Source organism: Bombina bombina, chromosome 9, assembly GCF_027579735.1.
Source record: "Bombina bombina isolate aBomBom1 chromosome 9, aBomBom1.pri, whole genome shotgun sequence".
In the NCBI taxonomy this organism is placed as follows: domain Eukaryota; kingdom Metazoa; phylum Chordata; class Amphibia; order Anura; family Bombinatoridae; genus Bombina; species Bombina bombina.
In genome coordinates, this window is record NC_069507.1 from 290732187 (window position 1) to 290744420 (window position 12234).

The 12234-nt window shown below is 44.1% G+C and overlaps 1 protein-coding gene across 1 annotated transcript in view; it reads left to right on the forward strand.

Annotated features, from left to right (window-relative positions):
* The window catches only part of NCAPD2 (non-SMC condensin I complex subunit D2), a 185691-nt gene that overhangs the window by 147507 nt on the left and 25950 nt on the right, over positions 1-12234 (forward strand). Inside the window, exons 12-13 of the mRNA XM_053692853.1 lie at positions 8035-8209; positions 8285-8400. Of these exons, the coding sequence (XP_053548828.1) occupies positions 8035-8209; positions 8285-8400 (291 nt within the window). The remainder of the gene's footprint in view (positions 1-8034; positions 8210-8284; positions 8401-12234) is intronic.

Below are 12234 nucleotides of genomic sequence, written 5' to 3' on the forward strand. Positions count from 1 at the left end.
AATCATTAAATTTGAAGGTATGGAAATTTAACGCTTACTGCAAGTCATAGAGGTTTCTCTGACTCCGTAATTAATACTATGTTACAAGCTCGTAAATCTGTCTCTGGAAGGATTTATTATTGAGTTTGGTAGACTTACATTTCATGGTGGTGTTCTCATAAATTCTCTTGGAATTCCTAGAATTTTACAGTTTCTTTAGGATGGTTTGGATAAGGGTTTGTCTACCTCCCCCACTCCCCGCATCCCCCAGTCATTCTTTGCCTTTAGTCACAGGAATTTGGCAGAGAAGTGTTGGAAGATTCAGAGTAGTCTCTTATGGAGGGTATACTCTTCAAAATGGGACTGGAGTTTTAAGTATTTAGGTAGTCCTGTCGGCCTCTCAGTGAAAACATGGATGAAAGTGAGTCTGGAGATGCAGGGGAGAGACTTTCTGCGAACCCATCCCGACTCATTAACAGCTCCATTAGCATTCAGCGTTGACGAGTTTCACTGCCTGCTTTTTCTTTTCTCAAGTTCATATCAGGAGCGATGCTACTATCCTGTCAAACTTAAAGGGCCGTGTTCCTGTTCCTTGGCGTTGATTCTGGGAAGATCGTTTCTATCTATCATAACTCAAGAAGACAGGGTCACAGTGTGGCTCCTTTATCTTTATAGAATCTAGGCTAATACCCTCGGAAGGGGGTTATTGTACAGGAGGGATTTTATTATGCATAATATTTGTATTTTCTGCTGCACTTGTGAGATTAGGCTCCGTCAGTATGGTACAGTTAAATAGAGACGCGCCAAAAAACAAAACCTGCCTCAATCTCTTCTCTTTTCTCGTCTCTCTTTTCTCGTCTCTCTTTTCTCGTCTCTCTTTTCTCGTCTCTCTTTTCTCGTCTCTCTTTTCTCGTCTCTCTTTTCTCGTCTCTCTTTTCTCGTCTCTCTTTTCTCGTCTCTCTTTTCTCGTCTCTCTTTTCTCGTCTCTCTTTTCTCGTCTCTCTTTTCTCGTCTCTCTTTTCTCGTCTCTCTTTTCTCGTCTCTCTTTTCTCGTCTCTCTTTTCTCGTCTCTCTTTTCTCGTCTGTCTTTTCTCGTCTCTCTTTTCTCGTCTGTCTTTTCTCGTCTGTCTTTTCTCGTCTGTCTTTTCTCGTCTGTCTTTTCTCGTCTGTCTTTTCTCGTCTGTCTTTTCTCGTCTGTCTTTTCTCGTCTGTCTTTTCTCGTCTGTCTTTTCTCGTCTGTCTTTTCTCGTCTGTCTTTTCTCGTCTGTCTTTTCTCGTCTGTCTTTTCTCGTCTGTCTTTTCTCGTCTGTCTTTTCTCGTCTGTCTTTTCTCGTCTGTCTTTTCTCGTCTGTCTTTTCTCGTCTGTCTTTTCTCGTCTGTCTTTTCTCGTCTGTCTTTTCTCGTCTGTCTTTTCTCGTCTGTCTTTTCTCGTCTGTCTTTTCTCGTCTGTCTTTTCTCGTCTGTCTTTTCTCGTCTGTCTTTTCTCGTCTGTCTTTTCTCGTCTGTCTTTTCTCGTCTGTCTTTTCTCGTCTGTCTTTTCTCGTCTGTCTTTTCTCGTCTGTCTTTTCTCGTCTGTCTTTTCTCGTCTGTCTTTTCTCGTCTGTCTTTTCTCGTCTGTCTTTTCTCGTCTTGTCTTTTCTCGTCTCGTCTTTTCTCGTCTCGTCTTTTCTCGTCTCGTCTTTTCTCGTCTCGTCTTTTCTCGTCTCGTCTTTTCTCGTCTCGTCTTTTCTCGTCTCGTCTTTTCTCGTCTCGTCTTTTCTCGTCTCGTCTTTTCTCGTGCAGGGGCTGTCCTGCATGTCACTCCATGTGACCGGGTGCAGCCTCTAACTTCCTCTTTCTCAAACTGTGTTCAAAGGAGACGAAAGCTTTTTCTTGTAGTCTGGGTCATAGGAGGTGGTGAGTGCCCCGGCCATTGGGATATAAAGGTGCCTTTTTTTTTTTTTTTTTTTTTTTTTTTTTTTTTTTTTTTTTAGTCCGTAATAAAGGCACAAGCTATGGATGACTCTGTTAGAGGATACTCCGTTTGTCTAAACCTATTAACTGTGTATACTGTGAGGTTCCAGTCGAACCACCGACGTAACTCTGTTCCACATGCTTTGACAATATTGCAATATCTAAAAAGAATAAAGTATTTAGTACGACTGAGCTGTCCACCTCTGAGGGTTCTACGCCCCACGAGGTGCGTTCCCTACAATCTCTGATTTACACAAGCCGTTCCCCAGGGCACTACTAATCCTCCTACAGGAGGGGACCTTTGGCCTCCAGACTTCGCTGATCAGTTAGTCGGCGGTTTCTGCGGCCATTAATGCGATGCCTCGATCTACTAAGCGGTAGGTACTTCACTGCTATCCGTCTCAGTGGTGTTTGACTCCGCTGGATGTCTCAGACAGATTATCCGCTGAGGAAGACCACTCCGACTTATCAGAGGATATCGCTTCTGGGTCGGAATTGGCTACTACTAGGCCTCCGTCCACGGAAGAATGAGATTTTAAATTTAAAATGGAGCATTTCTGCTGAAGGAGGTGCTTGCTTTGTTGGAGGTTCCGGAACCGAAGCTACCGGAGGAAACTTAGATTCCTAAACTGGATAGGATTTACGAGCACAGGGTAGTGCCCCAAGCCTTCCTGGTTCCAGTCAAGATGGCTAACATTAAGAATGAATTGGAGAAACTTGGTTCATCCTTTTACCCCCTTTTCTTTTAAAAAGCTTTTCCCAGTGGCTGGTGCGGCTACCTACTGGCCTGATGCTCTATCGGCAATGGTCGAGGGGGAGACTCCCCTCAATGAGATTCTATAAGGGTAGCGCATTCGTTCATTTGTGATGCTAACATGCAGATCATTCGCCTGAATGCTAAGACATCAGGGTTTCTTTTATTAGCTCGCAGGTCTCTGTGGCTAAAGTTGTGGTCTGCTGAAATCCAAGTCTCTCTTGCTTTCTCTCCCAATCAAGGGGGAAGTTTTTGTTTGGCCCGGGCCTGGATTCTATCATATCTATGGTCACGGGTGGGAAGGGTGCCTTCTTTACTCAGGATAGGAAGGCCAAACCTAAGGATCTACTTTTCATCCCTTTCGCGCTGACAAGTCTCCGCTCCAGCAGCCTGCTGCAAAGTCTGAGCAATCAAAGGGATCTTCTTGGAAATCGACTATCTCTTGGAACAAGTCCAAGCAGAACAAGAAGCCCGCTGAGTCAGTCGGCATGAAGGGGCGGCCCCCGATCTTTTTGCGGAGGCCTGGAGAAGACGTTATAGACCCTTGGGTTTTGAATGTCGTAGCCCAGGGTTACAGGATAGGTTTCAAGTCATATCTGCCCAGAGGCAGATTTCTTCTGTCAAACATATCTTTAAGACCAGAAAAGAGAAGCCATCCTGGGGTGTGTAAGGGATTTTCTCATCTCTGGGGGTAATTGTCCCAGTTCCTCTGGCAGAAAGAGGTCTGGGGTATTATTCAAACCTTTTTGTGGTCCCAAAGGTGGGCACGTTTTGTCCAATTCTGGGCCTAAACAATTTTTTTTCAGTCCTATTGTTCAAGATGGAGACGATCAGGTCAATTTTGCCCCTGGTGCAAGAAGGGCAATTCATGACTAGACCTGAAGGATGCTTACCTTCACGTTCCAATCCACAGGGATCACTTCAGGTTTCTATGGTTTTGCTTTCCTGGACCAGCACTTCCAGTTTGTGGCCCTTCCGTTTTGGTCTGGCGACTGCCCCAAGACTCTCTACAAAGGTTCTGGGAGCTCTTCTTGCAGTAGTGAGAGCCACAGAAATTGCTGTGGCACCTTATCTGGATGATATCCTGGCCCAGGCTCTGTCCTACAGTCTTGCAGAGGATTACTCGAGAGCTCTTCTCCTTCGGTTCCACGGGTGAAAGATAAACAAAGTAAAGTGTTTAATGGTCCCCAGTAACGGGGTGGAATTTCTGGGTACGATAATAGATTCTTCAACCATAAAGATATTCTTGACAGATCAGACGTTGCATGCTGGTGTCCAACTGTCTACCTCTTCAGACATCCTCCAGGACATCTGTGGCCAGGTGTATGGAAGTGATCAGGCTCATGGTATCCAGCATAGATGTAATTCCATTCGCCAGCTTCCATCTCAGACCTCTTCAGCTTTGCATGTTGAGACAATGGAACAGCTATCATTCAGATCTGTCCCAACAGATATTTCTGGACAGACCGGTGAGGGAGTCCCTATCTTGGTGGACCCGGGTTGTGATCCAGGGATCCCCAGGCGGAACTGATAGATGCCTTGGCGTACCCTGGGACTTCAACCTAATTTCCATATTTCCACCTTTGCTTCTTCTACCTCGTGTAGTGTCCCGCATCAAGCAGGAGCAAGCTTCAGCTATTCGGATTGCTCCGTCGTGCCTGCGGAGGATGTAGTTTGCGGATCTGGTGGGGATGTCGTCCTCTCCGCAGTGGAGTTTACCCTGTTGCAGCTCCTTTTCTACATCAAAATCTCAATTCTCTGAGGCTGACTGCGTGGAGATTGAACGCCTTGTCTTAGCCAAGAGAGGATTTTCTGAAAAAGTGATTGACACACTCGTTCAGGCCAGGAAGCCGGTCACTAGACGCATCTATCATAAGGTGTGGAGGACCTACTTGTCCTGGTGTGAGGAATGAGGATATCCCTGGCATAAGGTCAGGGTATCCAGGATTTTGGCCTTTCTCTAGGATGGCCCGGATAAGGGAACATATCTGCTTTATCTCTACTGTTGCATAAGAAGCGTGCGGAGCTTCCTGACATTCAGTCCTTTGTGCAGGCTCTGGTTAGGATCATGCCTGTCTTCAGAAATCCGGCTTCTCCTTGGAGCTTAAACTTGTTTTTTTTTTTTTTTTTTTTCAAATCTGTTTTATTGAAAGATAATAAAGGTGGAAACAAATGCACATAATTGTCGTATTCACATGCGTACAAAAAAATTAACGAATACAGGTTGAAAAACATAACATACGAGATGTTAATCAAAAATTACGTTATATAAACATTTCGTGTAATGGAAAATTGGAACAGATATTTAAATTTTTTAGAAATAGTAATAAAAACATGATGTATGTCATATTATCAAATACATAAAACTGGTAAAATAACCTTCAATGGGGCCAACCAGTAACAACTTTAACTACAAAAAGTCATAGTGGATAAACTGGAACTAAGGTAAATGATTAATGGATTGTTAGGAAATTAAGGTCAGGTCAGAGAGGCCCGGATATAGGTTGGGTAACTAGTATGGTAAAGAAGAGGTTAGGGGTTAGAAAACGGGGGTCGGGGGGGGGAGAAAAAGTCTACAAACATGTGCATATATGTGTAGGGATCTCCCTATTTATGTAGCCAAGCGTCCCACACTAGCCAGTAGACATCCATCTGATCAATAGAATTGTAGAAATGTCTCTCCATATTTGCCATATAGTCAATTACACCTTTGATTTCTGAGAGGCTAGGGGGTTTGGGGGATTTCCAAGATCGTGCTATGCAAAGTTTGGTTGCCGTGAAAATGTACACCAACAGTCTCCTCGACATCTGCGTTATATAGTCTCCCAATATATGTAGTAGGGTGCTAAGTAGTGTTAAAAGATTTATTAAATGTAGAGATTTACACGTCTTCAACTTATCTCACATATGGGTGAGGATTCTGGGTACATTTTGGACAGTGTGACAGGGTTTCTATGCCATTTTAGCAATACCTTGATATATACTTCGAGCATGTTGACGCAATGTATGGTTTTCTTTGTAAGAGAAATAGCCTTTTCCCAATGTTGATCAGGAATGTTGGTGCCTACTTCTCGGATCCAGGCCTTATATTGCCATGGAATTCCTTGGGTGTTAAACTTGGTTCTTAAGGTTTTTCAGAGGGCTCCGTCTGAGCCTATGCATGCCCTTGACATTAAAGGGACAGTCTAGTCCTAAATAAACTTTCATGATTCAGATAGAGCATGTAATTTTAAAAATGTTTCCAATTTACTTTTATCAGCAATTTTGTTTTGTTCCCTTGGTATTCTTAGTTGAAAGCTAAATTTAGGAGGTTCATATGCTAATTTCTAAGCCCTTGAAGGCCGCCTTTTAGCTCAGGGAGTGTTGAGTTTTTCACCACTAGAGGGTGTTAGTTCATGTGTTATATAGATAACACTGCTCACGCACGTGAAGTTCAAGGGAGCCAGCACTGATTGGTTAAAATGCAAGTCTGTTAAAAGAACTGAAACAAGGGGGCAGTTTGCAGAGGCTTTAGATAAAAGATAATCACAGAGGTAAAAAGTGTATTTAACTTTGTTGGTTATGCAAAACTAGGGAATGGGTAATAAAGGAATTATCTATCTCTTAAAACAATAACAATTCTGGTGTAGACTGTCCCTTTAAGGTTCTTTAATGGAAATTCTTATTTTTACTGGCTGTTGCATTGACACGCAGAGTCTGAGTTGGCAGCCTTGCAATGTGAGCCTCCCTACTTGGTTTGTCATGCTGATAAGGCTGTTCTTCGCACTGGATTGGGATTCTTTCCCAAGGTGGTGTTGAGTCGTAACATCAATCAGGAAATAGTTCCTCCTTTGTGTCCTAACCCTTCATCTTCAAAGGAGAGGTTACTGCATAATCTGGATGTCGTTCGGGCGTTGAAGTTTTATCATCAGGCCACGAACGAGTTCAGACAGACCTCGTCCTTATTTGTTGTGTTTTCAGGAAAGCGCAGGGGGCAAAGGGCCCTCTGCCACTACTCTATCTTTTTGGTTGAGGAGTATGATCCGTCTGGCATATGAGAAAGCGGGACACAAGCCTCCTCAGAGGATTACGCTCACTCGATTAAAGCTGTGGCCTCTTCTTGGGCCTTTAAAAATGAGGCTTCTATGGAGCATATTTGTAAGGCGACCACCTGGTCTTCCTTACATACTTTTGCAAAATTTTATAAATTTGGCGTCTTTGCTTCGGCGGAAGCAGCTTTTGGGAGAGAGGTTCTGCAGGCTGTGGTGCCCTCAGTATAGGGTCCGCCTCTTCTACCCTCCCGTTTGCTTCATTCAGTGTTCTCTAGAGCTTGGGTATTCCCACAAGTGATGAATGAAGCAGTGGACTATCCTCCCTTTTAGATGGAAAACATAAATTATGCTTAACTGATTTCATTTCCATCCGTGGGAGGAGAGTCCATTGCGCCCACCCGTTCTCCGGTGGGTGGACCTAAAAAATGTTTTTTTCTTCTGGCACCATTTATACCCTGATATTTCTCCTACTGTTCCTTGTTCCCTTGGCAGAATAACTGGGGGATGTGTGGGGGGGGGGGGGGGTAATTAAGCTTTTGGCTGAGGTGTCTTTGCCTCCTCCTGGTGGCCAGGTTCTTAATTCCCACAAGTAATAAATGAAGCAGTGGACTCTCCACCCACAGATGGAAATGAAATTATCAGGTAAGCATAATTTGTTTTATATTCTAAACCTGTTACATGAGAGCTTAAAGTGACATAAAACAGGTGGAGATCTGTGCATATCCTAAAAGGGATAATTAAGTAAAAATAGTTTGCATAAAAAAAATTGTTTAAAAATTGCTGGCAAGTATATTAAAATTATTTTCAAAAATAAGCAAAATTAGTTACATAGCCATGCTGTCTGGAGTAGTCTGATCCACCCCCCCTTATCAGTGTTTAGCATCAGAAACACAGGCATTGTATTTCAACTTGGTTCAAAGCAGCTAATTTGCTTCTAGGCAGCTCTAGCAGGTGAGTGTTAGTCTTGCATTCTACCAAACAAAGGTGGCTATAGCTACAGCCATAAAAGGAAATGTGTGGGGGGAGTTAGAGCTGTACAATTCAGAAACTTAAAAGAAAGGGTTAATGGTGAGGCACTGCAATATGCATTTGCAGGTAAAGTAATTCAAGTACATATATTTTGTCTATCACAACTTGTTTATGTTCTTGTAAGATTAAACAGGATGTGCATGTTTGTGTGACCAGTCCCTAGAAAGACGCTGTTCATGGACATTAAGAGCCATTCTCACTACTTTGAGTGAGCAGGGTCCTGTTACTACTAGCATTAAGTTATGTTTTTTTGGGGGAACTGTACAAATTTACTTCTGTTTTTTACAGCTGTGGTAATAACATCTGAGGAGGAGTGGGAGGCCATGGTACCCGAGGTACGTGAAGCACTGCAAGTCCTGCGTCAGGAGAGTAGTGAAGAGAAGGGTCACAGCCAGGTGGAGGTTGATACGCCTGAGGAGCTCTGCGCACAAATCTTGCTTCTCCTGCGCAAGTCCAGTTACAAGTCAGTGTGGGATATATGGGGGTGTATCTGACAGATGGCTAAATATGCCACCCTCTGACCTTGTATGTCCTGTAGGAAAGCCATCTTACTGGCACAGAAAGGAGCTAAACTATTCCAAGAAGATGCTGTGTTCACACTGAAAGAGAACTCTGATGACTCTGTGCTGGAGATCCTGGAGAGGATTTTTACAGGTAACTCCCCTCTGTCACGGTTTCCCCTCCAAGTCCTGCCTGCATTATATTCTGGTCTAAATGTTCTTGCTGCAGAATGTTCATTTACAAGTAGCCTATTCTGTTGCTGATTTGCTTATGTTTTTGCATGATCACATAGTGTAATATTCCTTTCTTTACTAAGACATGGTGAGTCCATGGAATCATCAATTACTGTTGGGAATACAACTCCTGGCCAGCAGGAGGCGGCAAAGAGCACCACAGCCAAGCTGGTAAGTATAACTTCCCTTTCCACAACCCCCAGTCATTCTCTTTGCCTGTGGTGCAAGGAGGAGGTGAAGTTTTTGGTGTCTGAAGAAATTTTCTCTTCAATCAAGATTTTATTATTTTAAAGCCAGATTAGGTTTGCTCTGATCTTTCCAAATTGGGCTTAGCCGTACACCATGTTAGCCTCTTCAGTAGGGCAGTGGTGGCTTTAAAGCAGTTAGGAACTTGTAAAGTGTGCCTTGTTGCGTTTTCCTAACATTTTGCTGCCAATGGTATAGAAGACCAGAGGGCTGTCCCCCTGCCAGACAGCTGGATGAGCAGGTAAGTGCTTTTTGTCTTCTGGGGCTAGGAGGCTGGCACTGAAAGGGGTTAAAGGATAACCCTTTATTGCTTAAAAAAACCTGCAATTCTTTGGGACACCATATCCTTCAGCAAAGAGTTTTTAGGGCAGGGAGCAGGCACTTTATTGCATGTGAGAGGAGACTAGGGAAGGAGTTGACACTATTGGGATCGGTTTTGCTGAGCTTAGGAAAATAACTGTCATATTATAATAAGGCTTTAGGATTAGATAAGTTGTGGCTTCCTTTTAAAGTTATTCCTTGAATGGAGCCATTTAGGAGAGCGTGCATTTAGTTTTAGGCGCCATTCCTATGGGACCATATATACGGTTTCTTTCTAATGACACGGTCCACGGATCATCTAATTACTATTGGGAATATCACTCCTGCCCAGCAGGAGGCGGTAAAGAGCACCACAGCAAAGCTGTTAAATATCGCCTCCCTTCCCTCCAACTCCAGTCATTCTCTTTGCCTACGTTAGAGCAAGGAAGTGGTAAAGTGAGGTGTTAATAAAATCTTGATTGAAGAATCTTATTTTTAAGTAGTGCAAGATTGTGCTGCTTTGTCCTATGGTGTAGCCGTAGTCCATATCGGTCTCTTCAGTAGAGCAGTGGTGGCTTTCAAACAATGGGAACTTGTGTGGTACAATCCTCACTGCGCCTCCCATGTATTTAATGCTGCCCTAACTTTAAAAGCCTGAGTAAGATTACTCAGACTTTGTGGGTTTTTTTTATCCACAGGTCCATGTGAGGTAACATGCCTCTCAAACCAAGTGAGCTGCCTTGCTGCCGGGCAGATTTCTAAAGGTAACTGCTAACTTTTTATTTTCTGGGAGTGTTTACATAATAAAAGATGGCACTTTAAAAGTAATATTGGGACAAAAGTCATCCTCCTATGGCTTAGGGGATCTTTTTATTATCTGCAGTAATGGCAGGCACTGGGGACGTTGTCTGATTCTATTGCAACACTCCCCTCCAAAGAGATCCAGGATAGGATCAAGGGCCTTAAGTTAGCCAATTCCTTTATTACGGATGCTTCCCTACAGATTATTAAACTGGGAGTAAAGATTTCCGGTTTTGCTGTGCTGGCCCGCAGAGCTTTATGGTTAAAATCTTGGTCTGTGGCTGTATCTAAGACTAAGCTTTTGGCGATCCCTTACAAGGGAAATACCTTGTTTGGGCCGGGTTTGACGGAAATAATTTGACATTACGGGAGGAAAGGGTAATTTCCTCCCTCAAGATCAGAGGAATAAGCAGAGCAATTTTCGTTCCTTTCAAAACTTCAAGGGTAAACCTTCCTTTCCTCCTTCCAAGCAGGAACAGTCCAACCCTTCCTGGAGGCCCAACCAGTCTTTGAACAAGTGAAAACAATCCAAGAATCATGCTATTGACTCAAAAGCAGCAGGAAGGGCCTGCCCTCGATCCGGGACCCGGATCTTGTGGGGGGCAGACTTTCCTTTGCTCAGGCTTGGGATGTTCAAGATCCTTTGGCGGTGGACATCGTTGAAGGAATTCAAGACCTTTCCTTCCAGGGGCAGGTTTCTGCTTTTGAGATTATCTGTAGACCAGATAAAGAGAGGCATTCTTGCACTTTGTTCGGGACATTTCTGACCTTGGATTCATAGTTCCTGTCCCAATGCAGGAACAGGGTCTGGGGTTCTACTCCAATCTATTTGTGGTTCCCAAAAAAGAGGAAACCTTCAGACCTATTTTAGATCTCAAAAGTCTAAACAAATTCCTCAGAGTACCGTCCTTCAAGATGGAAAATATTCGTTCCATTCTTCCCTTGGTTCAAGAGGGTCAATTTATGACAACGGTAGATTTAAAGGACACGTACCTGCATGTTCCCATCCACAGGGATTATCACAAGTTTCTGAGGTTCGCATTTCTAGACAAACTATTCCAGTTTGTGGCTCTTCCATTTGGCCTTGCCCCAGCTCCCAGAATTTTTCAAAAGTTCTGGGATCCCTGTTGGCGGTGCTCGGATTGCGGGGCATTGCAGTGGACAGCATTCTGGTTCAGGCGCCATCTTTTCAACAAGCAAGATCCCACATGGAAATGTTATCCGTCCTGCGATCTCACGGATGAAAGGTGAATTTGGAAAAGAGTTCCTTTGTTCCAACTACAAGGGTAGTTTTCTTGGGAACTATAATAGATTTCTTATCAATGAAAATATTTCTGACAGAAGTCCGGAAATTAAAGATTGTCACTTTTTTTTCTAGCGATTTCAGTTCTCTCCCCGGCCATCAGTGGCTCAATGTATAGAGGTAATCGGTCTGATGGTAGCGGCTATGGACATCATCCCATTTGCCTGTTTCTACCTTAGACCTCTGCAGTTATGCATGCTCAGGCAGTGAAACAGAGATTATGCGGATCTGTCTCCACAATTACATTTGGCGCAGGAGACGAGGGATTCCCTTCTTTGGTGGTTGTCTCAGGATCATCTATCCCAGGGAACCTGCTTCCGCAGACCCTCCTGGGTGATTGTGACAACGGACGCCAGCCTACTGGGATGGGGAGCAGTCTGGGGCTCTCTAAAGGCGCAGGGGACATGGACTCGGTTGGAGTCTGTTCTGCCCATAAACATTCTGGAGCTGAGAGCAATCCTCAATGCTCTTCTGGCCTGGCCCCAGTTGGCCTTGGCCTGGTTCATCAGATTCCAGTCAGACAACATATAACTTCAGTGGCTTACATCAACCATCAGGGAGGAACGCTGAGTTCCTTAGCCATGACAGAGGTAGCCAAGATAATTCAGTGGGCGGAGACCCACAACTGCTGTCTTGCGATCCACATCCCAGGAGCAGACAATGGGGGGCAGATTTTCTGAGCAGACAGACCTTTCACCCGGGGGAGTGGGAACTCCATCCGGAAGTGTTTTCCAGCTTGATTGTCAAATAGGGACAGCTGGAACTGGATCTCATGGCATCTCAGCAGAATGCCAAGCTCACGAGGTATGGGTCGAGGTCAAGGGACCCTCAGGCTGCACTGACAGACACCCTGGCGGTATCTTGGAATTTCAGTCTTGCATACCTTTTCTCCCCCGTTTGCTCTTCTACCTTGGGTCATTGCTCGAATCAAACAGGAGAGGGCGTCGGTCCCTGATATATAATAAGACTTTCAATTTTTCTTTTTAAAGTGTTTTTCCCAGTCTTATTCTTATGTTAAGCAGGTTAAAATATTTATTTTATGATTTAAAAGCCTGCTCCTAGGTACAAAATGAATGCTCTTGAGGAACAGATTGTTGAGTTTAT